Source organism: Heterodontus francisci, chromosome 8 (genome assembly GCF_036365525.1).
Source record: "Heterodontus francisci isolate sHetFra1 chromosome 8, sHetFra1.hap1, whole genome shotgun sequence".
Taxonomy (NCBI): domain Eukaryota; kingdom Metazoa; phylum Chordata; class Chondrichthyes; order Heterodontiformes; family Heterodontidae; genus Heterodontus; species Heterodontus francisci.
In genome coordinates, this window is record NC_090378.1 from 11,560,110 (window position 1) to 11,579,312 (window position 19,203).

The 19,203-nt window shown below is 45.8% G+C and overlaps 1 protein-coding gene across 1 annotated transcript in view; it reads left to right on the top strand.

Annotated features, from left to right (window-relative positions):
• The window catches only part of ttll7 (tubulin tyrosine ligase-like family, member 7), a 323,437-nt gene that overhangs the window by 139,727 nt on the left and 164,507 nt on the right, over nt 1-19,203 (top strand). Inside the window, exons 5-7 of the mRNA XM_068036341.1 lie at nt 2,859-2,980; nt 12,456-12,523; nt 15,440-15,598. Of these exons, the coding sequence (XP_067892442.1) occupies nt 2,859-2,980; nt 12,456-12,523; nt 15,440-15,598 (349 nt within the window). The remainder of the gene's footprint in view (nt 1-2,858; nt 2,981-12,455; nt 12,524-15,439; nt 15,599-19,203) is intronic.

Consider the following 19,203-nt stretch of genomic DNA (forward strand, 5'->3'; position numbering starts at 1 on the left):
TTTATGTCCATCTCTCTCTCCGCCTTTAAGACGGTCCTTAAAATCTATTTCTTTGACTGAGCTTTTGATCAACTTTAAAAACAAATTCATTCTTGGGATATGAGCATCGCTGGCAAGACCAGCATTTATTAACCATCCCTAATTGCCCTTGGGAAGGTGGTGATGAGCCGTCTTCTTGAACCGCTGCTGTCCATGTGGTGCAAGTACACCCATAGTGCTGTTAGGGAGGGAGTTCCAGGTTCTTAACCCAGTGACAGTGAAGGACGGTGATATAATTCCAAGTCAGGGTGGTGTGTGACTTGGAAGGGAACTTGAAGGTGGTGGTGTTCCCATGCGTCTGCTGCCCTTGTCCTAGGTGGTAGAGGTCATGGGTTTGGACGGTGCTGTCGAAGGAGCCTTGGCGAGTTGCTGCAGTGAATGGTACCACTGGAGGGAGTGAATGTTGAAAGTGGTGGATCGGGTGCTGATAAAGTGGGCAGCTTTGTCTTGGATGATGTTGAGCTGCTTGAGTGTTGGAGCTGCACTCATCCAGACAAGTGAGAGTATTCCATCATACTCCTGATTTGTGCCTTATAGATAGATGGTAGACAGACTTTGGAGAGTCAGGAAGTGAGTTACTCGTCACAAAATTCCCAGCCTCCTGACCTACTCTTGTAACCACGGTATTTATATAGCTGTTCCAGTTCTGATCCAAAAAGATTCTGGTCAATGTTAAACCCAGAATGTTAATGGCGGGGAATTCAGTGATAGTAATGCTGTTGAACATCAAGGGGAGATGGTTAGATTCTCTCTTGTTTGGCTTGAATGTTACTTAGCACTTATCAGCCCAAGCCTGGATATTGTCCTGGTCTTGTTGTATGCGGGCACGGACTGCTTCGGTATCTGAGGAGTCGTGAATGGTGCTGAACATTATGCAATCATTGGTGAATATCCTCACTTCTGACGTTATGTTGGAGGGAAGGCCTTTAATGAAGCAGCTGAAGATGGTTGGGCCTAGGACACTACCCTGAGGAACTCCTGCAACGACGTCTTGGGGCTGAGATGATTGACCTCCAACAACCACAACCATCTTCCTCTGTGCTAGGTATGAATTCGACCAGTGTAGATTTTTCTCCCTGATTCCCTTTGACTTCAGTTTTGCTGCGGCTCCTTGATGCCATACTCTGTCAAATGCTACCTCGATGTCAAGGGCATTCAATCTACATCACCTCTGGAGTTCAGCTCTTTTGTCGATGTTTGAACCAAGGCTGAAATGAGGTCTGCAGAGGAGTGGCCCTTTCGGAATCCAAATTGAGCATCAGTGAGCAGGTTATTGCTGAGTAAGTGCCGCTTGATAGCACTGTTGATGACCCCTTTCATCACTTTGCTGATGATTGAGAGTGGACTGATAGGGCAGTAATTGGCCGGGTTGGATTTTTCCTGCTTTTTGTGTACATGACATGCCTGGGCAGTTTTCCACATTGCCACGTAGGTGCCAGTGTTGTAGCAGGACTGGATCAGCTTGGCTACGGGCGCGGCTAGTTCTGGAGCACAAGTCTTTGGTACTACAGTTAGGATGTTGTCAGGGCCCATAGTCTTTGCAGTATCCAGTGCCTTCAGCCATTACTGGATATCATGTGGAGTGAATCGAATTGACTGAAGACTGGCATCTATGATGCTGGAGCCCTCAGGAGGAGGCCGAGATGGATCATCCACTTGGCACTTCTGGCTGAAGATGGCTGTAAATGCTTCAGCTTTGTCTTTCGCACTGATGTGCTGGGCTCCCCCATCATTGAGGATGGAGATGTTTTTGGAGGCTGCTCCTCCAGTTAGTTGTCTAATTGCCCACCACCATTCATGACTGCTTGTGGCAGAGCTTTGATCTGATCTGTTGGTTATGTGATCACTTAGCTCTGTCTATAGATTGTTACCTCTGCAGTTTAGCATACACGCAGTCCTGTTCCAACATCTCCTTATGTGGCTCAGTGCCAAGGTTCATTTCTCCTGAAGCGCCTTGGAACATTTCACTGTGTTAAAAGGCGCTTTATAAATCCAATTTGCTCTTGTCATAGAAGGATAGATTTAATGGCAATTATTTGAAATTCATCATTGCGTCTGAAAGAGGCTTTTATAAAACCATTCGAAAAATGTTGAAGTGAAACACTTCAAAATAATTGCCAGTCGAATCACGGTACCTCTTTCTACCAAAGGAGCTGTGGTGAGTCACCTGCAAGGCATTGTCCTGGTATTGAAGTTAATAATGCAAACAACGACCGACATGAAAGGACCCTCTGGTCCATCCAGGCCGTCCCAAATTACTGCCATGTCTAGTACAACAACAACTTGTATTTATATAGCACCTTTAATGTCATAAAATGTTCCAAGGAGCGTTACCAAACAAAATTTGACACCAGGCCACATTCAGAGATATTCGGACAGGTGAGCAAAAGCTTTGTGAAAGAGATAGGTTTTAAGGAGTGTCTTAAAGGAGGAATAAGAGGCAGAAAGGTTTAGGAAAGGGATTCCAGATATTAGGGTCCAGGCAGCTGAAGACCGTCAGTGGTGGAATGATTAAGATCAAGGCTGTGCAAAAGGCCAGAACAGGAGGAGCGTGGAGATCATGGAGTGTTGCAGGGCTGGAGGAGGTTACAGTCATGGGGAGAGGTGAGGTCAGGGAGAGATTTGATCAGGCAGATGGGAATTTTAAATTTGGTGCGTTGCTGGATTGGGAACCAATGTAGGTCAGCGAGCACAGGAGTGAAGGTTGAATGGGGAATCACAATATGTACACTCCTCACCCTGCCTGAATGCAAAATGTTCTGCTACTGTAAGCTTGCTAATTGATAATAACAGGCTGCCCTATCGATTTTGTTTTGTAGTGCGTTTAGCGATAATGGAGGTGGGATTCTCTAGAGCCCGAGAGGAAGATGACACTGCCAACCTGATCTGGAATGATGCAGCCGTGCAGCAGGAGAGGATAGCGGATCTCAGGAACTATCAGGTGAGACTGACTGCCATCATCCATCTTCTCTTTAGGCTGAGATGTGAGATTACTTTCCCTTTTTTATTGCCTTCCCTCCCGCCCGCAGTTATTCGTTTCTCCTCTCCGAGAGGAGAGGACACCTGCTGGGGCACCATTCCACAGGCACCAGTTGCCCTTCAGATTCTCATCCAAGTGGGAATCTGTTATGGTTTTTTTTTCTGCATACAATTATTAAACATCAATGCCGCAAGCAAGCCCCAACAAGGTGGCTGGCTTTTTATTCTTCAGTCAGCTGTTGGGCAGAGGCGGGAGCTACGAAGAACCTCAGCTGTTGGTGAACATGTTTCCCCTGGCTTGTTCTCTCTTGCACTACATTTGTTCAGATCTTGAATGCTCTGCCTGGAAAGACGGCAGAAACAGATTCAAGGCTAACATTCAAAAGGGACATTGGATATATATTTCAAAAAGAAAGATTTGCTGGGCTACGGGGAAAGAGCTGGGGAATGGGACTACTTAGCTAGCTCTTAAAAAGAGACATAGGAATATAGGAGCAGGAGTAGGCCATTCAGCCCATTGAACCTGCCCCACCATTCAATACGATCATGGCTGATCATCCACTTCAATGCCTTTTTCCCACACTATCCTTATATCCCCTTATGTCATTGGTATTTAGAAATCTGTCAGTCTCTGCTTTAAACATTAACAGATTCCACAGCCATCTGGGATAGAGAATTCCAAAGATTCACAGCCCTCTGAGTAAAGAAATTTCTCCTCATCTCTGTCCTAAGTGGCTTCCCCCTTATTTTGAAATTGTATCCCCTGGTTCTAGACTCCCCAGTCAGGGGAAATATCTTTCCTGCATCTACCTTGTCTATCCCTTCTAGTATTTTGTAGGTTTCAATGAGATCACCTCTCATTCTTTGAAACTCTAGAGAAAACAGACCCAGTTTCCCCAATCTCTCTTCATAGGACAGTCCCGCCATCCCGGGAACAAGTCTGGTGAACCTTTGTTGCACCCTCTCTATGGCAATAATATCCTTTCTAAGGTAAGGGGACTTAAACTGCCCACTGTATTCCAGATGCGGTCTAACCAAGGTTCTATACAATTGAAACAAGACTTCACTATTCCTGTACTCAAATTCTCTTGTGATGAAGGCTAACATACCATTAACCTTCTTAATTGCTTGCTGCACCTGTACGTTAGCTTTCAGTTCTGAAGAAGGGTCACTGACCTGAAACGTTAACTCTGCTTCTCTCTCCACAGATGCTGCCAGACCGGCTGAGTATTTCCAGCATTTCTTGTTTTTATTTCAGATTTCCAGCATCTGCAGTATTTTGCTTTCATGTTAGCTTTCAGTGATTTATTGACAAGGAAACCCAGGTCCCTTAGTACATCTACACTTTCTAATCTCTTACCATTTAAGAAATACTCTGCACATCTGTTCCTCCTACCAAAGTGGATAACCTTACATTTTTCCACATTATATTCCATCTGTCACGTTCTTGCCCACTCATTAAGTCTGTCCAAATCCCCTTGAAGCCACTTTGCATCTTCCTCACAACACACATTCCCACCTAGTTTTGTGTCATTTGCGAACATTTGGTCTCCACATCCAAATCATTTATATATATATATATATATATATATTGTGAACAGCTGGGGCCCAAGCACTGATCCCTGTGGTACCCCACAAGTCACAGCCTGCCAACGCGAGAATGACCCGTTTATTCCTACTCTCTGCTTTCTGCCTGTTAACCAATCCTTAATTCATGCCTCTTATCCCATGCACTTTAATTTTTCTAACCAACCTCCTGTGGGGGACTTTATCAAAAGCCTTCTGAAAATCTAAGTATACTACATCCACCAACTCCCCTTTATTAATTCTGTTCGTAACATCCTCAAAAAACTCCAACATGATGGGCCGAATGGTCTCCTTCTGTGTTGTGCTCTTATGTAGTTAGTTCTTCATAAGTGTGACAGTAAGTATTGTTGGGCTAGTTAGAAGTGGAGTGAAAGAAAGACTTGCATGAATAACGTGTCTTCATGATGCCAGGATGTCCCAAACCACTTTACCGCCAATGAAATACTTTTGAAACATAGTCGTCCCTGTTGCATTGTAGGAAAAGTAGCAGCCAATTTGCACACAGCAAGTTCCCACAAACAGCAATGTGATAAATGATCAGATGTTCTATTTTAATGTTGTTGCTTCAGGGTTAAATATATTAGCTAGGATAGCAGGGAGAATTCCTCTGCTTTTCTAACAAAGAGTGCGCATCCACCTGAGAGGGCAGTTAGGACCTTTGCTTAACATCTCCTCTAAAAGGTGACACCTCCAACAGTGCAGCACTCCCTCAGTACTACACTGGAGTGTCAGATTAGATTTTCTGCTTAAGTTTCTGAATTGGGACTTGAACCCACAATCTTCTGACAATGGGGGAAGAGTACTATCCACGGAGCCACAGCTGATATCAAAGGCAGCTTGTACTTTCTAGCAGAAGTCCCTTGATAGACATTAGTGTACTGAGGCCAAATGTGGTACCCTTACATGGGGAGGGGACGGGTGGTCAGACAATATGCCACTGGTTCCTGACTGAGATCAGCTAATCCGCCACAGACTGGGAAATAAACCTGGAACTTTTTCCACTCTCAGTGCTTTCATACAATCTCTTTCAGCTAGAACAGCCACTGAGTCTTGGATTCATGTGTGGGAACAGTGTCTGGATTCCAGTGGCTGCTGCTAATCTTCGGACAGACATCCCCATTTCCTGCCCTTCTGTGCCATGAACTGAAATGTGCCAGTTTGAGTTGCAAGTTGGAGCTATCCAGGGCAAGATTTGATGAACAGAAAAGATGTTTCTTGTTCTTGACTTTATTAACATTCTCAATGGCATATTTCCCACAGTGTTTTCCATACTCAGCTGGCATATGCTCCTGGGAGGAGGTCACAGGGTGAAGGTCAGCATTCGAAAGATAAATTTGTTTAGAAAAATGCAGTATTCCCTTCACAACCCTTCAGGCACTGAGTCTATGTTGGGTACAGTTCTATCAGGGTTTGTAACCCCCCCAGAACCTCAACCATGTTCTTGTTCTTTAGGTGTGATGTTAGGCAGCGAGTCTTGGCAGGTCACCTGACTGTGGGATCATCACAATGAGCTCAGTCTTGTTCCCTCCCAACATCTACACCGCACTAACTCACTCACTCTCACACACACAGTTCTGAATGATATCCCTGTCTTGCCAGCTACGTGAATAGTCACACTGCCGACCTGAGTAAGACCCATTGGCCCAGCGTAAGCAGGGACGTGAACATGGGACGTTCTGGTCTGTGTGGCTTAGTGCTAAACTGGGCCAGTGAGAGAAACTCGCAGTTTCACAGCTATACTGATCACATGTAATGGAATAACATAAAGAACTCAGAAGTGTGACATGTGAGATATCTTTACAGAGCTGTTAGGCCTGCAAGAGAATGGAGACCTGTGACAGGGCACTGGAACCTCTTTCTTTTTGTTTACCTTTGTTGCACAGATTCCCCATTACAGGGCTATCAGGAAACTCAGGCCCGAGATCTGTACTGCCAGACTGGCCTGGACTTCTTCGATTGCAGATGGGTCCAACACCCTCTTAACACTCTATCCTCCGGGCGTCCAATGAACAGAGTGATGTGAACTCTCAGCCACTACACTGTAACTCGAGGTTCCTGCCTTGCAAGGCAGCTTCAGTTGCAGGTCAGCCACTGATCAGGCCTGAATTACCTTCCCTCTCTACGCAACTCCCTCTTCAGCCCTCCCCCTTGCTACTCTCTCCTCACCTCACTGCTTCGTGCCCTTGCTGGTTTCCCAACCTGACCTGATCCACCCGCCAACCCATCACTCCTTCATTGCTGTTCTCCCTTCCTGTATACATTCCAGGTTTGAATCCCATCTGCGAGGGCTTGGGACATCTCATCTCCTGAGTCTCGGCATCCTCCATTGTTCCTATTGCCATCTCTTCCAGAGATTCCTTTTTATTCGTTCATGGGATGTTAGCATTGCTGGCAAGGCCAGCATTTATTGCCCATTTCTCAGTGCCCTTGAGAAGGTGGTGGTGAGCTGCCTTCTTGAACTGCTGCAGTCCTTGGGGTGTAGGTAAACCAACAGTGCTGTTAGGAAGGGAGTTCCCAGATTTTGACCCAGTGACAGTGAAGGAATGGCGATAAAGTTCCAAGTCAGGATGGTGTGTGGCTTGGAGGGAAACTTGCAGCTGGTTGTGTACCCATGCATTGTTGCCCTTGTTCATCTAGGTGGTAGAGGTCGTGGGTTTGGAAGGTGCTGTTGAAGGAGCCTTGGTGAGTTAATGCAGTGCATCTTGTAGATGGTACACACTGCTGCCACTGTGTGCCCAGGGTGGAGGGAGTGAATGTTTAAGGTGGTGGATGGGTTGCTGATCAAGTGGACTGCCTTGTGGTGAATGATGTCGAGCTTCTTGAGTGTTGTTGGAGCTGCACCCATCCAGGCAAGTGGAGAGTATTCCATCACACTCCTGACTTGTGCCTTGTAGATGGTGGACAGGCTTTGGGGAGACAGGAGGTGAATTAATTGCCGCAGAATTCCCAGCATCTGACCTGCTCTTGTAGCCACAGCATTTATATGGCTGCTCCAGTTAAGTTTCTGGTCCACAGTGACACCAGGACACCAGCGATGGTAATACTATTTAATGTCAAGGGGAGATGGTTAGATTCTCTCTTGTTGGACATGGTCATTGCCTGGCACTTGTGTGGTGTGAATGTTACTAGCCACTTATCAGCCCAAGTCTGAATGTTCGCCACGTTTTGCTGCATGCGGGCATGGACTGCTTCATTAGCAGAGGAGTTGTGAAGGGTGTTGAACACTCTTCAATGATCAGCGAACATCCCCACTTCTGACCTTATGATGGAGGGAAGGTCATTGATGAAGCAACTGAAGATGGTTGGCCCTCAGACACTACCTTCAGGAATTCTTGCAGTGATGTCCTGGTGCTGAGATGATTGACTTCCAACAACCCCAATCATCTTGCTTTGTACTAGGTATGACTCCAACCAGAGGAGTTTTGTTTCCCCTCTGATTCCCATTGACTTCAATTTTACTAGGGCTGCTTGATACCACAAACAGTCAAATGCTGCCTTGATGTCAAGGGCAGTCACTCTCACCTCACCTCCAGAGTTCAGCTCTTTTGTCCATGCTTGAACCAAGGCTGTAATGAAGTCTGGAGCGGAGTGGTCCTGGCAGAATCCAAACTGAGCATCGATGAGCAGGTTATTGCTGAGTAAGTTCCACATGATAGCACTGTTGATGATTGATTGAGAGTAGACTGATGAGGCGGTAATTGGCTGGATCAGATTTTTCCTGCTTCTTGTGGATAGGACATATCTGGGCAATTTTCCACATTGCCAGAGTTGTAGCTGGACTAGAACAGCTTGGCTCGGGGAGTGGATAGTTCTTCAGTACTACAGCCAGGATGTTGTCAGGCTCCATAGCCTTTGCTAGATCTGGTTTGCTCTGCCATTTTACAATATCACATGGATTAAATTGGATTGGCAAAGACTGACATCTGTGATGCTGGGGACCTCGGGAGGAGACTGATATATATCATCCACTCACATCTTCTTGATGAAGATAGAGATTCTCCCAATGTCCTCCTCAGTTTGCATTCTGTGAAGGTTACTATGTGCTCCCTCCATCCTCTCCTGACTCCTAACCACCCACTGTGTCTCCTGGACACAATGGTGAGTGACATTGTTAACTGCTTCCTTCCCTGCTCCACCTTCAAAACTGCGCTTATCAAACCATCAGCCATCTGCTACCCTTTTCCAATCTTCCCTTCCTCTTGAGCGTGTCATTGCTGCCTATTTCACTGCTCCCTGATCAAGTCCCCTTTGTCCAGTTTTCAGTCCTGACCACAAAAATGAAACAGTCCTGGTCAAAATCACCAATGACATCTGTCTGAAAGCTATGTTGTTGATGCTGACTCCTTTCTCCTCACCAAGTCTTCCCTCTTCAGCTACATTTCCCTTCTATTAATTAATATCATAGAACCAGTCAGCACAGGAAACAATTCAGCCCAATCGTTCCTGTGCTGGCTCTTTGAAAGAGCTATTCAGTTAGTTCCTCTCTCCTGCTCTTTCCCCAAAGTCCTGCAAATTTTCCTCCTTCAAGTATTTATCCAATTCTCTTTCCTAAGGTGCTATTGAATCTGCTTCCATCGCCCTTTCAGGCAGTGAATTCCAGACCATAACAACTCACTGCGTAAAACTTTTTACTCCTTATCTTCACTCTGGCTGCGAATTATCTTAAATCTGTGTCTTCCCACCGGAAGAATAACTTTCACCTAATCCATGTATCAAAACATCTCATGTTTCTCAACATTATTTAACCTCCCTTTGGCCTTCTCTGCTCTAAGGGAAACGATCCCATTCTCATATGTCTCACCACGTGACTGAACTCCATTCTCCATGGTACCATTCTGATAAATCTCCTCAGTACCTTCTCTCGGGCTTGGTCGAAATAGCAGTAAAATCGGGCCTGATATCATTATGACTGTACAATGCTCCCTGTTCGCTTTTCCTTTCTGCACTGTGCCCAGGCACGAATGATGATAATGTATCCTCGTAACCTCTGCACTCTTCCCAATTCTGTTCTCTTGCGTACCCCTGATTTTAACCCCATTGGCAGTTGTGCCTTCAGCTGCCTGGGCCCTAAGCTCTGGAATTCCCTCCCAAAACTTCTCCAACTCTCTACCTTTCTCTTCTTGTATAAGATGCTCCTTCAAACCTACCTCTTTGACCAAGCTTTTGGTCCCCTGCCCTTATATCTCCTTATGGGGCTCGGTGTCAATTTTGTTTTATGGCTGTCCTGTGAAGCACCTTGGGATGTTTTACCACATTGAAGGTGCTATATAAATGCAAGTCGTTGTAGGGAGCATCAGCAGTCTTGGCTGAGCCTTATCCTGTCCTTCTGCCTTGGATGCTGCAGCAGGTAGTTACTGGATAGCGATGAAGGACTGGAAAGCACGATATATTTATGTCTCCCCGCTGCCCTGACCAGCCTGGGATTCTGCGTGGTGTGAAATTTGCGTGCTGGAGAAATTCCGCCTGTACTGTTGTTCTGCTTTCCTCCACCACCAGGGGGCAGCACTGCTTTGAATTTTGTAAAATGATTATATCCACCCCTAAAAATGTGGAAAATGTTCCTGTTCAAATCTATTTATTCCTCAAAAAAAAAATTTTGTTCCTGTTGCACTGTGTCTAACTCCTGATTTATTTCCTAACATTTAAAGAGCTGTATCGCTTTTGCAGGTATCTTATCTTTTGTTAGTATGGTGAAGGTGTTTGAAACAGATCTCTGTGAAATGTCTTTGGCGAAACAGCCTTTTATCCTTTATTGCTCAGTGCAGAAGTTAAGTTGCGACCAAGCCTCAGCACAGGTCTCTGAGAACACAAGGCTGTGAATTCAAGCCCTAAAAGAGACTTACATTTTCACAGTGTTTTTCAAGATGTTGGCAGGAAAAACAGGACAAGATTAGTAGGAAGTGTGAGCCTGAAATAGAACTGGTAGGTCCCGGTGTGATAGAAACTCGAGCAAAACATGAGGATGTGAGGGTGGTGGGTAGCGGGGGTGGGGCTGCCACTGAAATCGACAACCCGCTCACCTGAGGTGGGTGACGATCAAGGCCTCAATTAAGGTCCATTTTCTAAGAGTGATGCAAATTTGCCTGCGTTACACGGGCCCCCCACTGTGTCACGAGCCCTGCAATGCTTCGGAGGCTGCCTCTCAGTGGGAGGGTGCAGGGTCATCGGAGGCTGCTGCAAGCGCCGGTATCAGGGAGATGCAAGGCACCACAAAGAGGTCCAATTGCGGCCATTGGCATTCTGGTGGAGCGGCTCTCCCTCACACTCCTGGGCCTTGTTGTTTATTACTCCCTCTCCATTTTGAGGCGCCCTCCACATCTCCCTCCTCCTTGGCATTCAAGGTGCTATATAAATGCAAGTTGTTGTCACCTTTGTTGCAAATTCCCCCCAAAAATGTATACAAACCACTTCAGCTCCCAAATGGCCCAAGTTGTTGAAAAGGCAGCACTCACCTTTTGCAGTGTGGCTGTCATTCCTTCGGACCCTCCAATTGGTCCTCCTGCGTACGTGTGCTGCCCGTCATCGCTAATTAGATGTCGCACACGGCAGCAGCCCATTAATTGGCTGCCTCCTGCAAGATCGCGCTGGCCGGCAAACCGATGATATGGGCAGGTTTGGGCCTGGAGATTGTTCCCATCTCTGTGAGTTTTATAAGTCTGGAAGATTCTGGCCACTGAGTTTCCCAGGGAACTGTCTGAGAAATGCAGAAGACCAAATCAATATGGTGTGTTGCGAGTATTTTATTAATAACATTAAGAAACAACACATCCATGCTCAAGAACAGTTGCATTGTTGTCTTTTCCTTCCTTTACTCACCCAATTGCCCTATTCAATGAATGCTCAAACCTGGGCTATATCACATCTAACAGAGGCCCATGAATAACAACCAGGAGTGGGAAGCCTTCCTGATTTCCTGCTTTCTAACAGAGGGACAACTGAGGTCTATTGTAGTGACTCCCCCACCCGACCCACGCCCCTCCCCCCCCCACCACCGAACCACACCCCTCCCCCCTCCCCCACCACGCCCTCCTCCCTGCCCAGCTCCCACCTTACTGCCACCTCAGCTGAGCTGAACTAACCTAGCACTGGTCTTTGATTCAACTTCCTGTTCTGCTACTCACCTCCTTAACAACCTGGGCCATTTGGGAACTGAAGTGTTTTGTATATATTTTTTGGAATTTGCAACAAAAGCGACAACAACTTGCATTTATATAGCATCTTGAATGCAGTAAAACTTCCCATGGTGCTTCACAGGAGCGTTATAAAGCAAAATTTGACACCCACCCATGTAACGAGGCATTAGGGCCGATGACCAAAAGCTTGGTCAAAGAGGTAGGTTTTAAGGAGAGTCTGAAAAGAAGAAAGAGAGGTAGAGAGGCGGAGAGGTTCAGGGAGAGAGCTTAGGACCCAGGCAGCTGAAGGCACGGCCGCCAATGGTGGAGCGATGAATATTGAGCATGTGCAAGTGGCCAGAATTGGGGAAATGCAGATATACATTCAAGACCTTGAAAAGAGAGATGCATTTAGTGACAATAATCATAGAATCATCGAATGGTTACAGCACAGTAGGAGGCCATTTGACCCGTTAAGTCCGTGCTGGCTCTCTGAAAAAGCAGTTTAGCTCGTCCCACTCCTCCACCCTTTCTCCTTGGCTTGGTAGATAATTCAAAATTCATCAATGGGCTGAAAGTGGCCTTTATAAAATGAGTAAAAAATATAATATGGAATTTAATTGTGTGGAGTGGGCTTTACTGTACAATGTTAGGCAAAGAAGAGACTGTATAAATATCTGACTCAGCAACCCACTACTGATACCATGTGCAATAGAATAATTTTGTCGTTCCTTACAGAGGATCAACCATTTTCCAGGAATGGGTGAGATTTGTCGTAAGGATTGTCTGGCAAGAAACATGGCTAGGTAAGTGACTCAGTCCTTCGGGCAAGGTTTCAGTCGTAATGGGAGTCAAAATCTCATTTGAGGCACTTTGGCATTTATTATTGAGTGAGCTCCGTGTGAGAAATGGCAAAGCCTGCCTGTAGGCCCTCTGCCAACCTCCACCTTTACAGCTGAAACATATTGAAACATAGAAGATCCTGAGGGGACTTGATAGGTGTTTCCTCTTGTCAGGGAGACTTGAACTAGGGGACACAGTTTAAGAATGAGAGGCCTCCCTGTTAAGACAGAGATGAGGAGAATTTTTTTTTCTCAAAGGGTTGTAAGTCTGTGGAATTCTCTTCCTCAGAAGGTAGTGGAGGCTGGGTCATCCAAGGCTGAGTTAGATAGCTTTTTGATAGACAAAAGAGTCAAGGGTTTTGGGGGGGCAGGCGGGAAATTGGAGTTGAGACCACAACCAGATCAGCCATGATCTTATTGAATGGCAGCGCAGCCTCGAAGGGCCGAATGGCCTACTGCTGCTCCTAAGTCCTATATTCCTATGTAACAGCAAGTGGTGACATAAAGAGCAAAGGTCATCAACTCTGTTTGATCTATTTTGAAGGTATACGTGACCTCCCACCGCCAACCTCCCACTCTCCCGCCCGATACGTCCATCCTCGCAAAGAACCGCCTTCCCACGTCATTGGATAGTGAACTGCCTCTTCCTTACCCGATTGGATGATTCTTCACTGTCAGTCAAGCAGTCTTCTTGCCCATCTCTGCAAAATAAACAAAAACCATTTTCTCCCGGGTTTGCTCGCAGAAGTGTCCTGGAGATTAATCATTCCTTCTTGGAGAGTCCAGGACAGTCCTGAAGGATTGGAGCTTTACACATCCGGTGAATGATGGCACTGGAAGGCCCATAAGAACTACCGATAGCATCCCAAACAGCTTAATCCTTTGCTGTCTGAGACCAATGCAGTCTTCCAATGTTACTGGACAATTCTCCTCAGTTATTCCGAATCGCCGCCTTCACATTTAGTTACGCTGAATGATACGTTATGTGTCAGTGCTGATAACATAAGACACAGGATGTATTGATATTTATGCATTTAATTAATAACATTTTGAATAATGAGGCTACTTGATCTTAGGGGCAAAGTGACAGGAAGAGGCTATTCAGCCCCTCAAGCCAATTCTGCCATTCAGTGAGATCATGGCTGATCTTAACTCCATCCACCTGCCTTAGCTCCATAATCCTTAAAGCCCTTACCCAACAAAAATCCACCACTCTCAGTTTTGAAATTTTCAATTGGCCCCTCCAGCCTCTACAGTTTTATAGGGGAGAGAGAGTTCCAGATTTCCGCTGCCCTTTGCGTGAAGAAGTGCTTCCTGACATCACCCCAGAATCGTCCAGCTCAAATATATGCCTCTGGACTCACTGGACCAGAGGAAATAGTTTCTCTCTATCTACCCTATCAACTCCTTTCATCATCTTAAACACCTCAGTTAGATCATCCCCTTCATCTTCCATATTCACGATAGCAAAAGGCTAATCTATGTAATCTGCAATTTAACCCCTTTTACCACAGCATCATTCTGGTGAATCTGCAATGCATCCTGTCTGGGACCAGTGTATCCTTCCTGAGGTGCAGTGCCCAAAACTGGATGCAGTGCTTCAGGTGGTGTCCAGCCATTGCTGTATTCAGCTGTAACAATACTTCTGCCCCTTTGTGTTTAAGCATTCGAGATGTAAAGGGCATTTTGTTTTCAGTCATGTATTTTATTTAGTTTTCTCTTTTTCTGAAGACATCTACTCGTGGGAAGGGAGAGGGGGGGGGACCATATCCATACTCCAGTACCTCTCCCAGTTGTCCCAGTCTTCATAAATGAGCCTCTGCAGTGAACATTGCAGGTGATTCATTATTGAAGGGGCATCCCAACCATCCCTGATTCTGAGCCTGTCCCTGCTAATACCATTCTCCAGCAACCAGTCAGTAATGGTGGTCCTTGTGTGTCTTTCCATGTCCTAGCCCCGGGACAATGAGGGCAATGACATACCTTTACCTGCCTGAGCTGGAATAACACAGGACAGGGATGGGAGTAAAACATGGGGCCTTCTGCTCCGCCTGGCTCAGTCACTCACTGTCTTTGCCCACTTAAATGCTTAAATATGATGTAAAAACCTTGCATGATAAAAACAATATATCTATAAACTGCCTGTAATATAGTAAACAGTTTACATCTGCATGCACTTCCTGTCTGTGCTAATTGACTTCCTGTTGTCTCATTTTTGTCACACATTTTGTGTCAACTTTTTACAGACGTGACATGCCACCAATAAAACTGCTCCGAATTTATCATCAATTGGCATTAAATTTGGTCATCTTAGGTAGGCCCAAGGATGGGAAATGTAGGAAATAGGGAATATAGCGCATTGGTGCAGGAGGCGGTTGAGGTTAAGGCACGCTATTGAGGGATTATTAGATTCAACCGTAACCTCTAGTGCGATCATCTTTAATTTATTTCCACACTCCCACAATCTTGCTGCTCCCCCAAGCGAGATTACCAAGTGCAATGCCCAAAAAAAAGGCTCAGGGTAAATTTTGTGAGGCTCCCCGCAGTGAGGCCCAGCACACCAGCCACCCTATATGGCAAGTTCTGGCTATTGAAATGAATGACGAGAGCTAGACAGATCTGTGTACTTATACGGGTGAATTTTGCACAAGCCTGCACCCTTATAGTTACACAAACCACTGCACGGCACCTAAATAGATGGCGGATGAATTTTAGCTTTTACCGCTGGGTGGAAAATGGCCGCTCGTTTTTTCCACCTCAGCTGATTACTCTTTCTATTGATTACTCATGAAAATTCACCCAATCGACTTTCAGGACTTGAGCTTAGAGCAGTAAGCTCTGTGGGGCTTCTTCCTTCATTATCCTTCCTCTTTCTTTCAGGATGATTAAGAGCCAGTCTCAGGAATACTGCTTCACTCCCCGGACTTGGATCTTTCCAGCAGAGTACACTCAGTTCCAGAACTGTGTGAAGGAGCTACGAAAGAAGCGTAGACAGAAGACCTTTATAGTCAAGCCAGCCAATGGAGCAATGGGTCACGGGTAACGTTAAGCCTTTTAATCTGAAGCCTACTGCCCACAAACCTTCCCATCCCCTTCCGCCCGCTAGGATGACCATGAGCTGGCAACCTACAGCATTTCAACTGGGTCATAAACAGATGGGAGAGTGAAATGAGCTTTCGAGTATGTTGGGGGTTTTGTGTCTTAAAGCACTTTGACTTCCTGATGGGAAAGGAAGTCTTTACACAGGGTCACATAGGATACAACAGATGGACACTCAGACCCCTACAGAACACATTCCCATTGCTGCGATGTGATGTGATGTGTTTCCAATATGTGCGGTCTGTGCAAAATGCTGTCATGATTTCAGCCTGTTTCCTTCAGCTACCACATTACAGGACAGTATAATTGCAGTAGCAATGACAATAGCAACTTGTATTTACACAGCATCTTTAATGTAGTAAAACACCTCCAAGTGCTTCTGAAGAGCAAATAGCAAATAAAATTTGATGCTGAGCCACATAAGGAAATAGTAGGACAGGTGACCAAAAGCTTGGTCAAAGAGGTAGGTTTTAAGGAGCGTCTTAAAGGAATAGGGAAAGGTAGAGAGAGGCGGCGAGGTTTAGGGAGGGATCTCCAGAGCTTAGGGCCCAGGCAGCTCTAGGCACGGCCGTCAATGCTGGAGCGATAGAAATAGGGGATGCGCAAGAGGCCAGAATTAGATGACTGCAGAGATCTTGGAGGGTTGTAGGGCTGGAGGAGGTGACAGGGATGGGGAGGGAAGAGGCCATGGAGGGACTTGGAAACATGGAATGAGAATTATAAAATCAAGATTGAAGGTCTTGGGCAAGAGATGCAGGGGGAATATGAGGAAGAACTTTTTTACACAGCGGGTGGTAATGACCTGGAACTCGCTGCCCACAAGGCTGGTGGAAGCAGAGACCATGATTTCAAAAGGAAATTGGATGGGCATTTGAAGGAAATAAACTTGTAGCGCTACAATGATTGAGCATTGAAGTGGGACTGACTGGATAGCTCCGTGAAGAGCTGGCATGGACTCGATGGGCCGAATGGCCTCCTTCTGAGCCGTAAATGACTCTATGGCATTGCCAGACCAGGAGTTAATGTAGATCAGTGAGTACAGAGGGTGATGGGAGACGGGCCTTGGTCCCAGTTAGGATACAAGCAGCATGATCAGAAAGGTGAGGCCACTTTCCAGCGGTGAAGGTCTAATAGTATTCTGTGATTTTGTATTTTGTAATACCAGGTAATAATGAATCTTTTTACAGTGCCACGGATATGAGAGCAATTTTCTAAGAATTCTGATACTATTATGGTGAGTGCTGCTCTGAACTTTCCATTTGTGTCCTGCTGAGCAACAATTCCACTGCTTTAAATACAGATTTTAAGAAGTTGTGCTTCCACTGCACTGCCTCATGTGCTGGCATTGCATATTGAATATTTACAGAGAGAAATTAGTAGGAATTTTCCGTAAATTAATTTTAGCAGACAAAATTCCTCAAAATTCACTTACTTCCTGATCCTGATGTTCAAAGGTCTGCAAATTTGTAATATATAGTGGCACAGTGGTTAGCACCGTAGCCTCACAGCTCCAGCGACCCGGGTTCAGTTCTGGGTACTGCCTGTGCGCAGTTTGCAAGTTCTCCCTGTGACCGTGTGGGTTTCTGCCGGGTGCTCCGGTTTCCTCCCAAAGCCAGAGACTTGCAGGTTGATAGGTAAATTGGCCATTGTAAATTGCCCCTAGTGTTGATAGGGGAAGGTGGGATTAATGTACAATTAGTATAAATGGGTGGTTGATGGTCGGCACAGACTCGGTGGGTTGAAGGGCCTGTTTTGGTGCTGTATCTCTCTGTTTGAACACTTGAAGATTGAGTTTCCAGAGGGAGTGGGCCACCCTGATTTTGTGCTGAGAGGTATTTGAAAACCACAGAGAAATGCTTGTTAGCATTGCAAGTTCATAATGTCCATCAGCTACATGAAAATGGCAATATGGTACCAAAATGCAGAATAAAAGCAACTTCAGTTATGCTGTTCCGCGGGAATGAGAAATAGAACAGTCACAAGACTGGCTCCGAATGTGAGAGGTGAGAGCTATGAGGGGACACAGAGGCTGTTCTCTCAATCTATAACGTATTAACATTCTTGCATATAGTGTGCACTTCCTGTAAGTACCACATTTACTCCCTGTCACACTCTGCTGATAACACGCCTGCTGGCATAGGACACTGGCAACTTTCAGGGTTTCTTCTGGTCTTCCGCCATAACCCCAGCGACAGATCAGTGGAAACCCCTCCAAGAGTCAAGCTCCTGCCTTTTTTGTTTGGTCTCTTGCTGGAATTCCACAACCATTTTACTGGCTGATGCATCATGAGCAACGCCACGGGAGATCTGATAGCAACACTAACAAACGATGCACAAAGCAGATAATTTCATGTGCTTCCTGAAGTTAAATCATGACAGTTGGCAAAGGGAGCACGGGTTCCAAACTGACAATGGGAGAATTGCAAAATGATATCAGGAAGTTCATCACAGAGAGAGGTGAATTTTCACCGTGTCCTAACTGGCGGAGTTTGGGCAGTAACTGATTAACCGTTCTGTTGACAAAGAACACAAGAAGAATGCAGGAAATAGGAGCAGAATTAGACCATACGGCCCATCGAGCCTGCTCCACCATTCAATACGATCATGGCTGATCTTGGGCTTCAATTCCACTTTCCTGCCCACTCCCCATATCTCTTGATTCCCTGCAAGACCAAAAATCAATCTATCTCAGCCTTAAATATGTTCAATGATGGAGCATCCACAACACTCTGGGATAGCGAATTCTAAAGATTCACAACCCTTTGAGTGAAGTAATTTCTCCTCATCTCAGTCCTGAATGAGTAACCCCTTATTCTGAGACTGTGTGCCCCACGTTCTAGATCCCCTAATTAGTGGGAACAATCTCTCAGCTTCTACCCTATCGAACCCTTTCAGAATCTTGTATGTCTCAATTAGATCACCTCTCATTCTTCTAAACTCCACAGAATATAGGCCCAATTTACTCAGCCTCTCATCATAGGACAACCCCCTCATCTCAGGGACCAATTTAGTAAAGCTTCACTGCACTGCCCCCAGTGACATGAACCACCTGCAACAGGACATAGATAGACTAGCAGAATGGGCAGAGAAGTGGCACATGGAATTTAATACAGAGAAGTGTGGGGTGATGCATTTTGGCAGAAAGGATAAGGTGAGGCAATATAGACTTAATGGTACAGTTCTAAAGAGCGTGGAGGAACAGAGGGACCTGGGGCTGCATGTGCATAAATCTTTGAATGTGGGAGGATATATTGAGAGTGTAGTTAGCAAAGCTTATGGGATCTTGGCCTTCAGAAGCAGAGGCATTGAGTACAAAAGCAGAGAAGTTATGCTGAACCTTCATAAAGGTCTGGTTAGGCTCCAACTGGATTATTGCATCCAGTTCCAGTCACCACACTTTAGGAAAGATGTGAGGGTCTGTGAGAGTGGAAAGGAGATTTACCAGAATGGTTCCAGGGATGGGGGATTTAGTTACAAGGTTAGGCTGGAAAAGCTAGGGTTGTTCTCCCTGGAGCAAAGGAGATTGAGGGGAGATTTGGTAGAGG